General features: G+C 50.7%; 1 protein-coding gene across 1 annotated transcript; it reads left to right on the forward strand.

The window, feature by feature from the left end:
- The first annotated feature begins 226 nt into the window (after window positions 1-226).
- Window positions 227-8275, forward strand: CKB (creatine kinase B). The gene is made up of 8 exons (XM_065684969.1): window positions 227-334; window positions 1211-1424; window positions 2541-2695; window positions 3562-3694; window positions 4601-4772; window positions 6291-6414; window positions 7136-7325; window positions 7910-8275. Exons 2-8 carry the CDS (start codon window positions 1232-1234, stop codon window positions 8086-8088), a joined length of 1146 nt encoding a protein of 381 aa, XP_065541041.1. The 5' UTR covers window positions 227-334; window positions 1211-1231; the 3' UTR covers window positions 8089-8275.
- Window positions 8276-20196: the final 11921 nt, after the last annotated feature.

Below are 20196 nucleotides of genomic sequence, written 5' to 3' on the forward strand. Positions count from 1 at the left end.
GTTCAGTGGGGCCGGCGAGGCAGCGGGGCCGCTCGGCTGCAGGGAGCGGCTCGGACGGGAGCCCCCGGCCCCACACCCAACGCCGCCCCGCTTCCCCCGCGGACACCAGCAAAATGGCGGCACGACGGGGCCCAGCCAGCGGCAAGCGCTCACCCCGCCCTGCCGCGCCTGGCCCAATGGAATGAATGGGCTATAAATAGCGGCCAATGGGGGGGCGGGTCGTGCTCTATATAAAAGCGGCACGGCGGCGGTGTTGGGCTCTACTCAGCTAGGGCAGCAGTGGAGTGTGGAGAGCCGCGGAGGTACTTGCTGCGGTTTGGCTGCGGAGCCCTAGGTAAGTCCTGGGGCAGCCGAGCCGTCCTGTAGCTTTAAAATAAGATTTCGTTTGAAAAGCCGTGGTTTTTATTATTTTTTTGCTCCTACCGTGTGGGATGGATGACCCGGTCCGGCTGAGGAAGGGGAGTGGGTGCGGCGAGGAGTAGCACAGGGCAGGGGCGCCCGGCCGGGGCGGCAGTTGCGGCGCAGAGCTGCTGCGGGGTGGGGCGCAGGTGCTTACGGGGCTTGCCCTCAGCTGGAGCCGGCCCCGCTCTGAAACGAGATTAACGCTGTATTTAGCAGGGAGGTTACATATGCTCGCCCAAGGCACGTCCCCCGAGGGAGCCGTCTGTTATGTATTGGGGTCGTTGGATGCTTCACACTGCTCCGCTCCCAAGTCGGGGAGCAGCCGGGGTACGGAGGGTGCCGGGCACAGCAGGTCCTCCTCTAGCCCACTAGTGGCGGTTGGAGGCGCGGCCGCCCTCAGCGGGCATCGCGGTGCCGCCCCGCTCACCTGCCGCCCTGCCCGTAGCCGTGGTGGGGCCGCGCCTTCAGCCCCCCTGCCCCGCGGCGTCCGGGCCGCTCTTCCTCCCCTCTTCCCGGAGCCGCCGGCGGGGGCTGCTCCGCGCGACCTTGGGCGCGTCCGTTGACCCGGGCGGTGCCCTCGGCGCTGCCCTCGCGGAGGGGATGTTGGAGGGCCGGGCAGAGCTGGGGGCGGCGAAGAACTTTTTCCGTTGCTCCTTTGTGGCCCTTGCGGAAGGTGGCGTGGCAGCAAAGGTGTGAAAGGCCGGGGCGGAATGACCGCCAAGGTGACCTTGCCTGGGTGCCTGGCTTCCCCCGGGCAGTCCGAAGCCTGCCAGACCCCCGGTGATAGGCTTCCCCTTTTTCTTCCCAGTGACTGCAGGTAGGGGCAGACATGCCTTTTTCAAACACCCACAACCTCCTGAAGATGAACTTCTCTGCCGACGATGAGTTCCCTGACCTGAAAGCTCACAACAATCATATGGCCAAGGTGCTCACCCTGGACCTGTACAAGAAGCTGAGGGATAAGCAGACTCCCAGTGGATTTACGCTGGATGATGTTATCCAGACTGGGGTTGACAACCCAGGTAATGGCGGGGACCGTTAGTTCTGCATAATGATGATCTGTTCTCCCTCCGTACTGGAAGTGCTTTTTGACAATGGCATCCAAAGCTCTTCAGTTACTGAGAGGCAAATCTTGTAAAGCATTGAAAGGCGGCTCTAAACTGTGGCTGGTTAAAAGGGGCCTTGTTCTATCAAGCCATGTTGCTTTCTGTGATCTGACATGCCGATTTCCAGACACTTAAATTGTGTAACTGCTCTGCTAAGTACTTTCAATCACAAAAGAAAAAAAAACCAAAACCAACCCAAACCCCAAATGCATTCTAATTATAATACAGTGGGGAAAAAAGAAGGCTTACCTGGCTGTTCCGGTCTGATTCTATTCCAAACTGGTTATGTGATGTTCTTTAGCACTTCTATGAAAAACGGGGAACAGATGTGTTTACGTGTTAACGTTACAGTATTTATTTTTACTCTAGCAATATCAAAATGGCCCAACTAAATAATCAGAGACTGCCTCCTGATGAGGAGTATCCGGACGTGAGAAGCCACAACAACCACATGGCTAAAGTTCTAACCCTGGATTTATACAAGAAACTGAGAGACAGAGTCACACCCAGTGGCTTCACCCTGGATGATGTCATTCAGACTGGGGTTGATAATCCTGGTAAAATGCGTTGAGAATATTCTGTGTGAGCCAGCTGAAATAACTGGTGCTTTTGCATACGGTGACTTAAAACTAATTTTGTGGAGGTGGTGTTCATGAGCAGACTACAGAAGTACAGCTCTGTAGCAGAAGAAACAAAAATTGAAGCATTCTTGCTTACAGCAAAGCACGATTGCTAAGACAAAAATTTCTGTCTGGTGGTCTAAATTAGCTAGTGAAACTGGATATGCTATGCGAAATTGTCCTAAACCAAGCTTGGCAAATGAGTGTGGTTTAATGGCAACAGCTACGGGTTTCCATAGCGCTGCATTTGACTGACTGGATGAAGTGTAAAATGTAGGGTCTCTCCAAATGTTTTTATGTAAGGATGCATTTCTAAGTGACTAGACCTACCACTACAGAACTTGCCTGGTTAGTGCTACACTGGAGTACAGCCAAACATCACCCATACTTAGCTCTTCTGATTTTACTTCAGGCCATCCCTTCATAATGACAGTAGGATGCGTAGCTGGTGATGAAGAATCCTATGAGGTGTTTAAGGAACTCTTTGATCCAGTTATTGAAGACAGGCATGGTGGCTACAAACCAACGGATCAGCACAAGACCGACCTGAATGCTGATAATCTGCAGGTATAAACTTCTGGTTGATTACTGATGCCTACTGGTCTGAGGACTGGTAAAGTTGTTGGCAGCTGCCTAAAATGATGGCTCAGGCTCTGTTTCCTGCTTTCACCCAGGACATACCCACAGGCTGTGTGTCCAATGCAGTCAGACTTATGAGGTGGCTTCATGTGCTGCTGTAGTGTCAGTCATGCCAAACATGTTCAACATGTGTTTCCATGAACTGTGCAGCTGTAGTAGTCAAGCTTTAAACCACACAGTCTTCAGAGTCAAGGACTGTCATAAAACACCATCTGATTTTGGATCTTAAATATCACTTGGTGGTTTCATACTTCAGAATAGACATTGCTATGGCTACAAGTAAGGGGGTTTGCCCATTTTATGGATTTCAAATGTCACTGTAGACTCTCAGAATCCCTAATGCTGTGTTGATTGGCTAGCTAGAGGTCAGCTTGAGAATAAGAGACTTTGGGTGATAGTAGTCAATAACTCTAATTTGCAAGAGTAAACACCTAATTGAATGAGGGTTTACCTCATGTTGATGCCTCTAGGTTGCAGATCTGATGAGGTGACAGAAGCTGCCCAGACTGTAGTCTGAAATGGACGTAAAATCTTCTAGCACTACTTCTATGAACTACTATTCTATGAACTATTCTACTTGGTATCTGTAGCCTTAGTCTCAGAACAAGTATTGTTAAACAGATAGTTGAGCTAATACTGAACACAAAAGAGTCCTGAAGTAAGACCCTTGCTTGCAGGCCAGGTAGTCAATATCTCTAGTATAAGGTGCACATTTAAATGTACGGCAGCAACATTTATTTTAGGGTAGGTACCTTGACAACAGGGTTGTACTCACTGGCTTCCTAATCTTGTAGGGAGGTGATGATCTGGATCCAAATTACGTGCTAAGTTCCCGTGTCAGAACTGGTAGAAGCATCCGTGGATTCTGTCTTCCCCCGCACTGCAGTCGAGGAGAGAGGCGAGCTATTGAAAAGCTCTCTGTTGAAGGTAAAGTGAAAACTGGAGGCATCAGGGATTATTATGTCCTTTGCGCAAGAGATGTTCTTTGCAGTTTGAAAATGGAGGCAGTTGGCAAAAGCTGCCTCCCTCAAGATTTGGTGTGAACATGGAGCCTTCCCTGAAGAAGGCTTATTACATTGCAGCTGCCTCAGCATTGCTGTTTGTAGCTAAGAGCAAGAGCACATGTCAGAGGGAAGTTGTACTGCATTGAGTTGACCTTTGCTGGTCTTGAAAGCTTTTTTCTACGTGTGTGGGGAAAGAGGTTGGTTCATCACGGCTCAAACCTGAAATATAACAGGTATGTAGCAACTTCAGGGCTTGAGTCATGGCTGCAGTATTTTGTGGCTGCTTTTAATTGACTTTCATTAACGTTCAGTTTGCTTAGAGGTGTAGTCTTGCTCCAGATATGCAGTTGACTAGAGTAAGCCCTAGTTTTCAGTGCAACTCCAGCTGCAGGTTTTTTCTATTGCCTCCCAACTCCATTGAGAGGAAAGGATACACTCAAGGTGCAGTTCTGGAGACGGAGAGTGCAGCTGTTCCAGAACCATTCAAGGGCAGGATAACAGTCCTTGAATGGAATAATGCTGTTTGTTGTATTCATGACCTTGATTCTCCTTGGAAGAAAGCATGTCACTTCTACAGTTAAGCAGCAGTAATGATCCTATACAGTATGTAAGGGGACAATGACTACTTGTTTAAGCCTGGAAGTTGCAGACAAATCATCTGATGCTGCCTTAAGTTCTGTAATGCCACAAAGGCATTGGCATTGCAGATGAAAGCAAGGGAAGAACCAAACCAAGCAGATCAGACATTGCCATACTTTGTTTATGGTCTCTAAAGTGCTGAGGATGTCTAGAATCTTCGGTCCCATCCTAAAGTGACTCTCTCTTTCAGCCTTGGGTAGCCTGGAAGGAGATCTCAAGGGCAAGTACTATGCTCTGAGGAACATGACTGAAGCAGAGCAGCAGCAGCTGATTGATGATCACTTCTTGTTTGACAAGCCAGTTTCTCCTCTTCTGTTGGCATCTGGGATGGCACGAGATTGGCCTGATGCCAGGGGTATCTGGTGAGTATGTCTGGAAGAGGGGAGGTTTATGAAGTCGTTGCAAACAAAAATCTTGCAGTTTCAATTATGGCTTGTACTGGGGACAAAAGGGCAGCTTCTGAGCTCGTATTACTGAATCTAATGAGAATCTTGTATGGTATCCTCTGGGGAAGTTGCATCTGAACCAGGAGAATTTGGACAAGTGTTACTATGCCTCACGTTGGGCTGGTAGGAGCAAGGCAGGTTCGCTAGCGTGTAGGTAGAGCCTACACATCCAGCACAGGTTAGTGAAACTCCAAGCAATAATTGAGGTAGCTTAAGAAAGTAGATCACTTACAAAGGAGTATATGTGCCACTACATTCAGTTTCTTGTCCCAGAAGCTTAGAGTAACTTGTGGTAATAAGCAATAGCATTTGCTTAGTTCAGACTTGATACTGAATGCATAGTAGTCTCATTGCTTCTGCTTGCAGAAACTCATGGATAACAGACTACTGGAAAGACTTTTCCCCTTGGCCCCAGATACATTTGGTGACACGAGTTGACTGATGCAGAGGTGTGGAATGGAAGGCTTCTGCTTATCTGATATAGGTCACCTACATAAAACTGCATCTCTGGAGCTTCTGCAACATAATTAACTTGCTCCCTTGTAAGCTAAGGGCTAGGTTTTTATCAGCTGTAGTACTCCAATCTTATTACTGTAGTTGCACTAGGAATACAACACAGAGGAAGCATGCTTTGTTTCTGGAGGTCACCTTTAAGATTGCATCATCTACCTGCAGATTGCCAGCACTAGATAGTGCTGTCACCTGAGCATGACTAATGTACAAGCTTGAAGTGTAAAGTCTCAGTGTTGCCTGCATAAATAACTTTCCTCAGGTATAGTTAATTTTTGATCCTAATCAAGCTGAGAAATTATCAGCATGATAAATATTTATGATAGTGCTTGCTGCCAGCTGCAAGCTAGGACAAGAGGGGGCCCATTGGTGTTCAGAGGTTTTTATAATATATCTGAAGAGCCCCGATCAAAAAATGAATAGTGAAAACTCAACTTGGTTCTCTGTTAAGGTATGAAGTGCAGGTTAACGGAATCTGACAAAATTCTGATAAAAGGATTTGTTAAACTTTGTCAACGTGGTGTCATTATGAACATCACTGTGCAGGGCTGCCTCCAGTCTATAGTGGTCACCCTCCTGCAAACTCTGCTGAACAGGGGAAATCCTTTACATTTGTGAGCTTGGGCCACAGGTGAGCTAGGGGAATGACTGGGGTTTTTATGTCAAAGCCTAAGACTGGCTCATGTCACGTACTTGTTCATTCTGTTATGTTTAGGTATAGACTAATTTAAACTACCTCTTGGAAAGAGCAGGTAGCTTAACTCTGTTAAGTCCTTTATGAACAAAAGAAGCATGAATAATTTCTTGGAAGAAGCAACTAAGCGAGCCTCTTAAAAGCTTCAATGATGAGTAATTTGATGCTGTTACAGTTACCTTGAAAATGTCAGGTGGGACAGACAACAAGTTGTTCACCTTGTTTCCTAGGCACAATGATAATAAGACCTTCCTTGTTTGGATCAATGAGGAGGATCACCTTAGAGTTATTTCCATGCAGAAAGGTGGCAACATGAAGGAAGTATTTACCCGCTTCTGTACTGGGCTAACACAGGTAAATCAATATTGCCTGAACTGTAGGTTTAAATGTTACGTGTCTCTCTGGTTAGATCTGAGAATGCAGACTCTATGAAAGCCCCCTGTGGAGTCCTGCAAGGTGGTGCTCCATAACCTGGGTCTCTGGGAACACCCTGATGTGGCCCAGAGCTGTGAGGGCTCTGAAACACTTACATAGGGAAAGCATTGTGGCTGTGAAGTCTAGAATGTGTCCTCTGATACGGCATCCTCACCCAAGTGTTTGAACTGTACTTAAAGGAGATTATACGTGGTTTTAGAAATGAAGCATCGAGGTGCCCTGAGTAGGAGGAGAAATTTCTGGAATGTGGATGGGCAAAGCTGGACTGCAGTTTCTAGGCTGAATGCTTCTCTCAGCTTCTGGTCTTGATACGAACTTGAGCTTTACCAGCTTCTTCCCTAGTCCAAACAGACATGCCAGTTGGATATGTACTAAATCAAGCTTCCCAACAGATAGTGACTTGAGATCTTGTAGTGTAGTTTAAACTTAGCCTGTCCCACTGCTAGGAGCAAGGGCCTTAAAAGCCCCTTGTTGGTGGCCCATCTTTCCCAAGGGAGGGAGCCTATGTAACTGATATAAATAGCTGTTCAAACTGTTGAGGCTGTTGCTATGTAACTGAAGCTGTAAATGAGCACTAATGGATGACCTACATCCTTCCTGCAGTGAACAATCTCTAAATGTCCATTCTCTGCATTTATAGATAGAAAATCTCTTTAAGTCCAAAAACCACGAGTTCATGTGGAATCCACACTTGGGCTACGTCCTGACCTGCCCATCCAACCTTGGAACAGGGCTCCGTGCTGGTGTGCACATCAAGTTACCAAACCTTGGGAAACATGAGAAGTTTGGAGAGGTCCTCAAGAGACTTCGGCTGCAGAAACGAGGCACAGGTGAGAGGTCATAGTGATGTCCTAGTGAGGTTGCTCTAAGATGCCAGCAGAAGCCTGGCTGCAGTCAGAACAATGTCTTGGTTCACACTGGCAGTGCCTGTCAGACCATTCAGAAGGTACCCTTGTAAAGTACATGGAGAGAACCAAGCCTTAAAATTGCATCTTGGAGGAGGTGGGGGTGCAAGTGCACTGTGTAGGCCTTACTGTATCTGGCTGTTAGGTATGTTCTGTATGTGGTATTCGTAGCATCAGATAAGGTGGAGCTGGTGGCAGCTGTTCTGTTGTAAGCAGGGATGGGAATCCTGATTTAACTTCTGGCTAGGAAGTAGGTACAATGGGTACTTCTAACCACAGGTTAGACTGCTCATGGGTTAAAAGAGAAAAAGCTGGCCTAATGTCACATTGGGTGGCTCATTTTGGCGGTCACATGCAGCTTTATCTCCCTGCATGCAGGCGGCGGCAGCAGCAGTGGCACTTGCAGAGAGTTGTCTTGCTGTGTTCCCATCTCAGGCTAGTGAGGGAAGAAAGGTAGAACTTGCCTACTCTAGCTGTGGTCAGTGTGCTAACTCTGTCTCTTGCTCCAGGTGGTGTGGATACAGCTGCTGTTGGAGGAGTGTTTGATATCTCCAATGCTGATCGTCTTGGCTTCTCTGAGGTGGAGCTGGTGCAGATGGTGGTGGATGGTGTGAAGCTGCTCATTGAAATGGAAAAACGCCTTGAAAAAGGCCAGTCTATTGATGACCTCATGCCAGCTCAGAAATGAAGCACTTTATTTTCTTGCTTCCTAACTTATTGGATGAATAATAAAATGTCACTCGAGTTCAAACCCCTGGGTTCAGAGCCCACTTAGTTACACTGTAGAGAAGTCTTCCATCCATCCGTGTTAGAGTTTATTTTTTTGATGGTCGAGATGTTGCTGAAAATTAAATAAACTGTTGTTTTGGCCTGAACTGTCTTAGATGTGTTAACTGAATGTCTTTGAGATTTAAGTGATTTGATTGTATTAGTTACGCTAAATGGGCTGGTTTTGTTTGCTAGCACATCTTCCTGGCTGTGCTGCTGCAGTCTGCTTGAGCTGTGGTTAAGGCAATGTCAAAAATGAACCTTTAACTTGATTGTAGTTGGTGTAAACTTGAGAACTAGTGTTAAACATGAGTCACAGCAAACATGCCCTACCTCCAAGGCTTTGACTTGTGTATCTGCTCATGGTAACTGTAAGCTGTCATTATCCCAACTACAGTGAGCGAGGCTGACCCCTGTAAGGTAGGGGAGACAGACCTGAGTACAAAGGGCTACTGTTTTCAGGCAGGTCCTCCTGGAGCTGCAGGGCAGTGCTCCACGTTCAGACTTCGGCCCATAGTAATACTGACACTGAGCTAGCTTGTGGGGACAAGATCACATGTTTAATCTAGGGATGTGCAAGCAGTGTAAACAACTAACTGCCCTCTTTGGGGAAGGAAGGACATTAAGCCTATGCTGTAACTGGTTTCACCTCAGCTAGGGGAGAGATGGGGCATGTAAGCTGCCAGTCGCAGGAAAATGAGTAGATAAATCTCTCCGTATGACTCTTGTTGGGCTGTATACCAGTTTTTCCATGAACTGAAAAATGAGCAGCATAGTCAAAGTGTGCTAAGTGGTTGGGCTTACAAGCTCAGGCAGTCCTCTGGGTGTGAGCTTACAGTGTTGGGTCATGTAGGTCTGTTCTCCAGAATGGCTGTAGTTGATGTACGTGTGTGCTTGCTGTATGGAATCATCACATTAATCTACAAGATTAATATTGAGAGCTAGGAGCACTGGACCCTTAGTGACAACAGCTTTTGCAGCTAGTGCAACCTGGGAAGCAGATAGCACCTGCTCAACAGCTCTACCCACTGCTGAAACCTTTTACAGTGGGAGCATGATGAAAGGTTGATGCATAGCTTCACAGCATGCAGCTTTATATAGGTTTTTGTCAAAAACTGAAGCTTTCTTTTGTAAAGGCTGTGGTATTTCAAAGGCTGATTGCAGGCTGTCACTTAGCTGGAGTGATGACTCCAGCTGGGGTAAGCTGATTAAATTGTGGTGGTGAGGGAAAAGCCAAGGGAACATCTCAGATGAGTTTTTTTGTTTTAAATATAGCTTTCTACTTGATTCAGAATTAACTGGGTGGGGGAGAGGAGGTCACACGTAGGAGCTTAGTTTTGTGCTGGGTGATGATCCTGTATTTGAGTTAATCAGCACAGGCGTTTTTCTGTTTGAGGCTTGTGAAGGAAAGAAAAATGGTGCAAGAGACAACTGTTTGGTTCTGTATATTCTTCAGATCCCCCTCGCTGTGCTGCTTGTCACTGTTCACAGATGTTTGACAAATACCTGGTTCTGCATCTTGTAATCAGAGGGTGTTCAGTTAGTGGTGCTTTTCCTGAGCAGGGCGTCACTATTGCACTCAAAGCAATTACTTAATGGAAGGAGGGTGTCTGAAAACTTGTCTGTTTCTTTCTAGCTATATCAGCTGGAATAAAAAAACCATCTCTCGGTATGCATCTTGTTTCTTTTATGTCCTCAGCCCATCGGAGCTGCTACATCTCTGTCTTGTTTTAGCCCCTGGGTCCCTGCAGTCTGAGACAGAACTTGTAACTGGCTGAAAAACGATGGCCAAAGCAGCAAGCCAGTCTTTAATGCTTGCATCCAACTAGAAAATACTTCTCCTTAATTGGTTTTCTTTCCCACCCACCACCACCTTTGCTGTGTTCCCTCCTGTTGCTGCCACAAGGACTAACATGACTGCTTTTGTTTCAGCTCCTACAAAACAATTGACAATATTCCAGAGAATGAGCATGTCGCGACAAAAGGCTGGACACGGCTGGGACTTGCTAAAAACCTGTGATGGAGAGAAATTCAACTTCCCACCCCCTCAACTTAAAGGCTTTGGTTTCTCAGCATTACTCACTGCTGTGCCCTCAGATACTGCAGCTGTGCAAAGTAGGACACACAGAGCGGCCGCTCACTCATGCCTCGGGCACCTGAAGCTGTGATGGGCAATGGCAGGCTGCCTTGGCCTTAAACTGAGGGGAGGAGAAGGGAGGTCACCAGTCGCTGCTGTGCTTTATACAAGGGAGCTGCAATTATTACCCTTGCTGGCGGAGCCACCCGTGTCACGTAGCTTTCAGGAAGGACATGGGAGTTGGCATGGCCAGCAGAGCCCTCTGGATGTGTGAGCTCATCCTCTGCATCACACCCAGCGGGGCTGGCATCATTCTCACCCAGCCTGGAGCACTGCACCGGCTCCTCCACTGGCCAAGAAAGTGCTGATGATGTGCGGGTGTGCACGGGGAGGAGAGGGGCCAGGGAGCCCTTTGGGCTGTGCAGGCACACGTTGCATCTCTGTTCAGCTGAACTTCTCTCACTTACAGGTTTGGAAACAGCGATCATCGCTGCTGTCCTGCTGCTCAGCAGAGTAACTGAGCTCTGTCAGCTGCAACACGGGCCTTGTTGTGTTGTGCTCTTTTGCTGCCTTCACATACCCTGCTCCCACAGGCTGGCATGGCCCTCCCCTGCTGGTCCGCTGCTTGAAACATGCACTGGTTTTATAACATATTCAAGGGGAGTTTCTTCTTGTCATTGCCTTTTTCTCCTTTCTGAACATTTCTGTCTTCCTCGGGCAGCAGCTGCCTCTCCCCAGCATGTGTGCAATGGCCATGGAGGGCAATGCCAGCACCGGCAGCAGCCACCCAGCCCAGTCCCCTTCCCTCTCAGCACACAGGGCACAAGCAACACATCCTTATTGAAGAAATCAAGCTGCCTAAGAACACATTTACCTCTCACATGACACGTACTGGCAGTAGAATGCCCGTAAATGCTCCTTATTCTGCTTCCGTGCTATCTACTGGAAAATTATTCATAGCCTTTCACCGGCTTGTGGACTAAGCCACACAAAGGATGGTGGTAAGCTCAGCGTTGTGGCATTGGCACTGGGCATGCTTCCATGCCATGGGAAGTTCCCAGGCCTGAGTGAAGTGGTCAAGCTCCCCACATGCTCCCTTGTGCCCCCAGCCAAGCTAGGGGACAGGACAGCTGCTTCCCAAGAGATGCAGGTGCTGCAAGGTTTCCAATGCGGTGGCCAAGCTGTGTGACTCCTCTCTCAAAATTGAAGTGTAAGAGGATGGTGGGTTTATCTGCAGGATGCCTGTGTCAGCCCAGCCCGGGGTGCAGGAGGCTGCTGCTTGAGTTCTGCCCTCTGCCAGGGATCCTCGCTTGGCTCACCCCCAACCACAACCAGGGCCAGGGCAAGGCTGTCCTCCAGCTTTCCGTTTTGCCCAGCATGTATTAATCCATCACTAGGCCAAGAATAAAAGGAAAGGTGCTACTGCCTAACACCTCCAGCACCCATCTGGGAGAGAGGAGGTTCAGGCTCCAGCCTGTCCTCAGATGAACATTACCATGTTTTCACACAATGTGGAGTTGCTCGAGCAGGAGAGTTAGAGTGATTCTATTTAATCTATTTTTTTTCTCCACCCTCCCACACACAGACTGTGGTAGCGTGGTGGGCAGGGCACCCGTCTGAGAATGGAGACGGCATCACTGCCTTTTCATCTCCTGTTTGCTTTGCTTTTCCCCCTGGGGACGCAGCAGGCCAACAGGCTCCTTTGGCTGCTCCAGCTGGTCTGCCTTCCCACTTGCCTAACATACCATAGTTAGAAAGCTGGGAATAGCCTGAGTGACCATTTGCTCAGCCCGGTGGGACAGGGCACTTCTTCACCATCATAGGGCTTTGGTGGGTTTTATTTGTGCCCAGTGAGGAGCCAAGCCTAGCAATGGAGGAGGACACCCCATAGCCTAAACTGTTGAGATGAGAGGCTAATCAGAACTGGGTCTCTTGTGGGGAGTGACCCTCTTCCCCTGGTTTTGATGGGTTTGTTAGGATTTATTTTCTTACAGGAATCATGCAAGCTCCTGACCAGCTCCTTTCCGAGGCACAACCTGCCCTGGGTTCCCAACCACACAGCACTTCTGCATCACCGCATCGAGTTGCTGGCCATTGCATGGGGAACCCAATGGAAAAGGGCTGCCCTCGGGCCGCAGCGTGCTTGTACGTGAAGGTACCGGGTGTCCCCCCTCCGCCTTTGGAAAGAACATCTCTTTTTGTCCAGGCGCTGCCTGGAGCCGGGCTGGGTGCTCACTGCCAGGTGAGAAGCTGCACCTACAGCACCCACAGCGTGGGTCTGGGAATGAAACTGGCAGCGTGGGCTCAGACTGGGATTGACAACGGGAAAATCTGCATTACCAGACAGGGTAAAAATAAACAGAGAAGCATCCAAACCTACCCAAGAGTTTGGCTTTCCTCCTCCAGCCAGTGAGTAAGACTATAAGAAATCATGCATATATGTATTTATATTTATATGTACACATGTATATTTTTATATCTATCTATGTTCACATAATTACAAATATAAACTTTCAAAGGGCACAATGTCTCATGCTCAACACCTGGGAAATTGATAGAAAAATGTGGACATTGAGGTTTTTAATGACTGTGAAAAACTTCAGCTAAAAATACAGGATGGGAAACCTGAAGCATTCTGTAGCGCAATTTCAGAATAAAACCAGAACTGCAGACTAATTTGACAGATACACGTGCAAGCTCCAGGTCTCTGTAAAGATCTCAGCTTGTCACCATGTTCAGTACAGGTGGGTGTGAGGGTCTGCATGTTCTAGATCCATTATTGATGACCAGAGAATAAAACTGAGAATAAGCCATGCTGAGGAGACCTTGGAAGTGTCAGCTTATATTTTGCCTATTGTGATGGTCTTTGATGGTAGTACTTGAGTGCAGCAAAGCTTTCCTAGATTACTTTTGGGAATGAATGCAACTGGAAAATGAGTGAATTAACTCAGGTGAAACCCCGTGTTCTTTAGCCTGGTCTGGCAGGGTGGTTAGCGCACACACTGAGGGCAGTTTGGTTGGGGTCTAAGTAGTGGCTGTTTGCAGTTCAAATTCTGCTGCATGTTCAAAGCCCGGTGAAACTGGAGGGAAAAGCAGGTTCAGGGCTAGTGCCAGGCAGCGGGAGCTGATGGGGTTGTGTGCCAACACTGGCACGGGGTGGGGGGGGATGTCTTCTGCTTGGCTGGCCCAGCTGGCCAGGGAGGAGCTGGAGGGGAGCACAGCGGTGAGATGCAAACAAGACATCTTTAGGGCACTGGGTGGTGAATAACCGGGGGCAGGAGGGCTGGTGCTCCAGTGAGCGTGGGGCAGGCTGTGTCCTTGCAGCCTGCCTGCAGGAACTGGCCGGTCTGCCTCCGTGCCTGTGGTGACATTCCCTGAATCACCGCGAATCCCTGCTCGGGCTGACGGTGTTCCCAGGCTGCGGGCAGAGCATGCCTGCGAGTACTGGGAACCCGGCAAAGGCGTCCTGGCAAGGTTGGTCCGGAGAGCCGTGCTGGGACCGAGTGAATGGAGATGTCCAGACGGGCATGAGAGGTCTCTGGTGGGAATGGGCAGCAAAGGGCATCAGGACACTATTTCATTGGATTGCTTCTGTAATAGTCTCCAGGCCGGGACTTGTCTGGGGAGAGATGGCTCCGGAGATACCCGTGGGAATGTGCCTGGAAAGGGGTTTGTGACAGACCCAGCCGCCCTGGTGCTCAGCCTCAGTGCCCAGCGGCTGCTCTGGCACCTCCCCATCTGGCTGTGGCTCTCCAGAGGCTGCTCCCCAGCCTGCACAGCTTTCACAGCGTCCCAGAAGGTCCATCCTTCCTACCCACCAAACTCTTGTGAAGCAGCATCCCAGCAGCAGGAGGTGAGTGCTGGGGGTGGGTGCACCCGCCCCATCACAGTGTCCCAAGGGCTGTGTCCTGGCCAGCATCCCTGGCAGCCAGTGACCAAACCATGACAGTTTCTCACTGCAGGGCACCTCCTGACTGCATTAACGTGGAAGACAGTCGGGTCGATAGCATCTTGGAGCAGCGGCAGTAGGGGTTGCACCAGCCAGCTCTCTGCGGGGCTGTGTGAGAAGCACCCTGATGCAGCAGTCTGGATCTGAGCGCCAGCCATCCTTGTGCAATAGCTACATTGCCCACCGGGCATCTCACCAGAATGCTTGCTCTGACTTACTCATCCTGCGGGGTGCTGTGAAGTGGGGCAGGGTTGAGGGCTCATCTAGGGAAAAGGCTGAGCTAACCTCACAGCCAGCAAGCGGGTGACTGGCCAGCCTGGAGCCGTGAGCTATCTGTTTCCTGCTACCTGGTGGTGCGGCCTTTTGGGAAGGTGGGGCGGGGGGGGCTTTTTTTGGTTGTTTTTTATTTGCAATGAACCCTGTGGTTTGCAACAGGAGTGCACATTTCAGGGTGCAGCCCTGGGAATGTTGCTGTGTCCCTCTCCTCTCTTGGGAAGACCAGGAAGCCGCCAGGGGCTGAGCACCTTTCCCTGCAGCCCCATCTTGCTCGCCTCGAAACGCCTTTGAATTGACTGGGGTGGCCCTGGTGCCTGGGGGGACACCCCTGAACGCAGGCTGGGAAGACCCTTGCAAAGCAGTTTTAGGAGACAAAAGTGTTTTGGTTTTCCTCACAAGGAATAAAGGGTCAGGCCTTGAGCAGTGTTTACGAGCAATGACACCAAGTGATGGGTCAGCTGGAGCCCCTGAACAGCAGAGAGCCAGGGTGTCTCTCCCAGATAGCTTACACAATCAGTGTGAGAGCCGGCAATGATATGTCTTTGCAGTTATCCTATGTGCCCTTTCAGCCTTTACCTTCCTGGGGTACCTGTGCACTGTCCTGCTCTTTTGTGATCATTTCCATTTCGCTTGCCATTGATGTGGTCACAATGAGATCTTCTCATACAACCTAGTTCAAAAGCGAAGCCTCCACCAAGAGCAACTCCTCTGGAGAGCCGTTATCTCATTCTTTAAATGCTGATGTGCCTTTCAGCTCAGTTTATTCACTTTCAGCAAGCCCATCGGAAACACATATTGGATTACCTAAACGGGATTTGGAATAAACACAGCAAAACCGCCTAGAGAAACAGTGAAATACATTTATAAACCCAGGAGCTATCTGCGGCTCAGTGGGCATGGGAACAGTTATCAAAAAGAATGACAAATCTGGGAAGAAAGGTGAAACAGTTTTTAAGGTACTAAGAAATCCTCCAGTGCGCCCCAGTGAGGGGGGAAACACTTTGCCAGTTGCCGGTGCTCTGAGTCCCATGACACTTTCTAACACAAACATCCACCATTAAACCTTTATTAATCCTCCCTTCTGATTTCTGTGTGGGTCATTTAGCATTGCCTAACACTGAGCTTAGGGGAAAACCTAATAAGCCAACCACTAATCTTTGAACTTGGCACTTAGTGCTCTGTGTGCTGTTTCTCAACATGCTCTGTCTTGTCCTTCCACCCCACTGAGAAGAGCCCTGCAGTGCTGGCAGAGGGAACTGTGGATGGCCATGGCGGCAGCCTGTGTTCACTCCGGCGTCAGGGATATGGTGACCATGGCTGAGGGGATGCAGATTCCAAACGAACTCTTGTGGGACTTGGGAATGAGCCTCTCCGAGAAGGCGACCTGTGGTGAGACTGTTACCAAGCCACAGGAAGACTATAGGATCCTTGGAAAATAAGAAATTAAATAACGTATACTTATTTTAAGCAATGACACTTACACCCTGCAGGAAGCATGCAGCTAAAGCATGTTTTAGAATCATGTTTAGAAAGCTTGACAGGATTTCTCTCTTTTCCAAGGTGGAAAACCCCCCTGCCACCCTCCCAGGTGAGGGATGTGATGCTAACCCTGTAGAAGGAAACCTCTGAGGGCATCAACAGCATGAAACCCAAACTCTGGCTTGGAAAAGAAAACAAGAACTCCTCATCAGCTTACACCAGGCTCAGTGCTATCAGTACTTTGTGCTCGTATGATGCTGTATTTAGCAAAGCATCATGCAGGCTTTTAGCCGGCCCTCGGAGACTATCGTTAGGCGCATTTCCCAGTGCGGAGGAAGCAGCTTTGCTGAGGCTGGGGACAGGGTGGTCAAGGTGGCTCTTCACCATGGTCCTCTGCCTTCCAGCTCACCCTCTTCGGAGGCGAGGGTAACCCAGCCACTGTGCTTGTTCTCCAGAGGGAACATGGAAAAGAATAAGCTCTCATTTGAGTTGCAGCGTCCCCCCTATCCAAGTGCCTTCCTCATGTACAGACTCACAGCCCTGGGCAGAGATCTCAATCGAGTGTTTTTGTCTCAGCTTAGCTGGGTTTTATTTATGCCCCTTTCAGTCTGTTCCTTCCTCAAGATTAAAAAAACCCCACAACAGCAACAAAAGTAAAAATAAAGCACAAAGGTCTCAAGAGAGCTCAACCTTCCCTCTCCCTGCTGCCTCTCCTGCCGAAACAGAAAATTCCTGCGGGATTTCTCTTGGGAATGGGAATAAGGACTATAAAAAGCACATTATGGAGGTGAAGAGCCTCATGATCCACTGGCAGCCACAGACCCCAGACCCGCACAGGTCACCTCCCACCGGGGTGGAAAGGTATAAAGGGGACGTCAGCTTCCAACACAGCTCAGGGCAGACCCTAGTGCCGACCCAAGCGCTGGTGCAGTAAAGCCCTGCAGCAGATGTGTCTGATGCACAGCCCACAGCCCGCAGCTCCTGGTTTGAGGAGCTGGGCTTTGTCCTCCGGGTTTTGGCCATTTTGGGGTGTGGGATCCCTTGTGCCCTGCACCCCAGGGCACTGGTGGTGGTAGGATGGGGCTTTGCTGCCCCAGGAAGGATCGTAAGGGCTTGGACCACAGCAGAAGTAGGTGCAGGGAATGGGGACTGCAGTGAGGGTCCACCCAAAGGAGCCCCAGTCAGGAGAAGGGGTAAAAGCAGGGAAGAGCTGGGGAGAGATGTCCTTGCAGGGTGCAAGTGGGGTGGGAAGAGGAGGCCCTGGAGGCTGCACTCCGGCGTTCTCATGGAGACAGGAGCGACGATGCCCTCCAGCTCGGCTGCTTTCTCAGCTTGTTTCTGAAGGCAGCTCCTGTTTACTCTGGTGAGCATTTCAGCAGCCCCTTTGTGGGGACTCCCCCAGGCAGAACCGTGGGGCAGCCTCTGAGCAGCAAGGTAGGGCCATGAGGCACAGGACGGAGAGCTGCCCTGTGCTATCTAACTGGGGTGAGGGCTGGAGCCTCATAAACGGCAGCACCAGCAAGCCCCAGCCCCGTGCGCTGAGGCGGCTCTGACAGGCTGGTGGTAACCCTGTATCTGCGGTAGGTCCCAGTCACATGTGGCAGAGGCCAGAAGCACGACCTGCTGCCTTTCAGCTTCCCCACTGCACTGAGCAGCAGAAGGATGTGCTAAACAAGAAGCCTCCCTTGGCCCAAGCACAGGAGCAGCCGCCTTCCGAGTAGCTGAGTTGAGCAGGAGACTTCCAAATCAGGGCATCCCGGTGCCGCTGCGGTCCTCATGCTGCCCGCGTGTGAGCGCTGAATGGGGAATGCTCCTCTCTCCCCGCACTAGGAACGGGTGCCTGTCTGTTCCTATTAAGGGATATTGTTTAATCTCCAGCTGGGCTGGTGCTCACGCAGGCTGGAAGCTGCAGAAATCCTTGGCAAGTCTCATTAGGAGCACAGGTCTGGTTTGGGGTGCTCGTGCTTTTGTGAAGGCTCTGAAACACAGGCGGGTGTTGCTGTTACAGGCAGGGGTGCTTGCAGCAGAGCTCCCTGCTCCTGAGAAGTGAACCCCATCCCACTGCTTGGGTTGTGCTTCCACGGGGCAGCTCCCCAGGGGGGGCACTGGCAGGGCCTGCCGGTCTGGGTGATGCTTTGTGAACATCACCATGTCCATCCTGCGGGGCCGCCTCCACTGTGGATGGTGGGCAGCGAGGTGAGTGCCCACCAAACACGAGGAGTGGGCAGCAGGAGAATGCAGGGCTAGCAGTGAGCCCTGTCATGGCACGTGAGTGCGCCTGCTGCCAGGAACCCCAGCACCCAGCTGGATTTGGGCCGGGCTCAGGGATGTGAAGACTGCCACTGGCTATGACCGCATGGTGCCAGCACGCAGGGCTCAGCCCTTCGCTGTCCAGGATTTGGTTACCTCCGGCCACATTGCTCTCCAAACCCAGGCTGACTGCACTGCAGCAGCCTGTGGGCAGGCTCCCACTCGCCTTTGGAGCTGTATTTCCAGACCATCCATCCACAGGCCACAAACCTGGGGCCATCACCAGCTGCTGCGCTTTGGGGCTGACAGTTTAAACCACAGATGGTCCCTACCATCACCTCAGAGCCCACCGAGCTGAACAGGGCCAAACCTGACACGATGTTCCCTGCAAACCATTAGGGTTTCTGATGACATGTTCACCGCACTGAGGTTCAGGTTCACAGCAGCTATGGCCAATGCTGGCTGGGAGAAGTGAGCAGGGAGAAGAGCACATCAAGGCTCCGGGCTTTGCCTTCAGCAGCCAGGTGTGGCTGCCAGTGGGCTGAGCCACCTCCGTCCTTCCTGCCTTCGCCCAGCTCCCCAAAGGCAAGGGCAGGCACAGGCTCACCGCAGCAGCAGATGAGTTCTTCCACGGAAACAGGCGGCTGCTTCAGCTGATGCATTGCCTTTGTGTTGAGCTCAATCCCACCTACTCGGATTGTCACTGTTGTTGTTATTTCCATAGCTGTTTTGCCTCCAGACTTCCGGCATGTTCCTGCTCCAGGAACACATTACTTCAGCCCTGCCCACTCCTGGGACTCAGAGGCTTCAAAAGGCAGCCAAGAGACCAGTCCTGCCTGGTAACAAGTGCTCCTTCCCTTGGATGCTCTGAGACATTGCCCGCAGCACATCACAGGTGGGGAGGAGCTGCTCAAGAGACCATGGCTATGACTGTGACCATGGCGGGAGGCACCACCTGGGCTGGGGCAGGGGGAACGTGGTGATGCTCCTGCTAGCACCAAACCAGAGGGTGGCTTTGCTCCTGCTCTGCCGAGGGAGAAAACTGCTTGAATTCAAGCACATGATGGTCTGAGCAAGAGCCAGCGCTCAAGGCTCTTCTGGATTGCTGCAGCCTAAGGGGCTCACAAACGGCTCCGGTGGTGGGGGTGAGATGGTCACAGTTACCCGTCCAGGGAGACTTCAGCATGCATCCCTGGGATGTGCACAGGACAGCTCTGGTCCAGCTGACAGCAGCAGCTTGTACGCAGGACAAAAGACCATGAGGTTGATGCCTCCTCGCTGTTCTTTGCTGAGCTGTAAAGGAATGGTGCCTTTGGATGTGGTGAGCCCCTTTCTCGTCCCTTCTCCAGGAGAGAACATCGCAGCCGAGTTCTCACAACACTGACAAATTATTGTTTTACTTCGCTGAGAAGAAAACCCGGGGCCTTCTCAAACTTCCCCACTTACAGCCCCAGCAGAGAGCTTTCGTTGCCCTGCTCGTCAGCCTACCCGCACTCATCGCGGCGGCCAGGAAGCGATCCGACCTGAGGCTCGGGGAAGTCTGACTCCTGCCCTTCCTGCCTTGTGACAGACACTTGCACAAGCTGCGCCACTCCCCGCGCGCGAGGCCGGGACCTTCCCTTCCTCTCTCACACAGGGGCGAGCCCGGGCCATGCAGAAGGTCCTCCTGAAGAGCAGCCAGCACCCAGACAGCCAAAGGAGAAGTTGGCCTAGCGACCAGACAAGAAACCAGCGCTAGGAAGTGTCCTGGCCCCAACCCAGCCTGGATTCAGGTCGAAACAGGGAAATGAAACCAGCCAAGATAGGAAGAGGTGCTTTGCTGTGATTAGGCAGCGGTTTGTCCTTCACCTCCTCTGTCCTGGCCAGCACCCACCCCACCACCCTCAGCTGCCGCGATACAGGGCAATACGGCAGCAGTTCAGGATGCTCTTTTGTGGAGAAGGACGTGCCGGTGCTTGATCTTATTTCTTGTGGGTACTCGCCCATACCTGCCAGGC

The sequence above is a fragment of the Lathamus discolor genome, chromosome 6 (assembly GCF_037157495.1).
Source record: "Lathamus discolor isolate bLatDis1 chromosome 6, bLatDis1.hap1, whole genome shotgun sequence".
In the NCBI taxonomy this organism is placed as follows: Eukaryota; Metazoa; Chordata; class Aves; order Psittaciformes; family Psittacidae; genus Lathamus; species Lathamus discolor.

Excerpts from the sequence above, each read along its gene's own strand:
- CKB (XM_065684969.1), top strand. The coding sequence starts at position 1,232 with ATGCCTTTTTCAAACACCCACAACCTCCTGAAGATGAACTTCTCTGCC. Across the intron at positions 4,773-6,290 it reads CCTGATGCCAGGGGTATCTG|GCACAATGATAATAAGACCT; the intron begins GTGAGTATGTCT and ends CTTGTTTCCTAG. Across the intron at positions 6,415-7,135 it reads TCTGTACTGGGCTAACACAG|ATAGAAAATCTCTTTAAGTC; the intron begins GTAAATCAATAT and ends CTGCATTTATAG.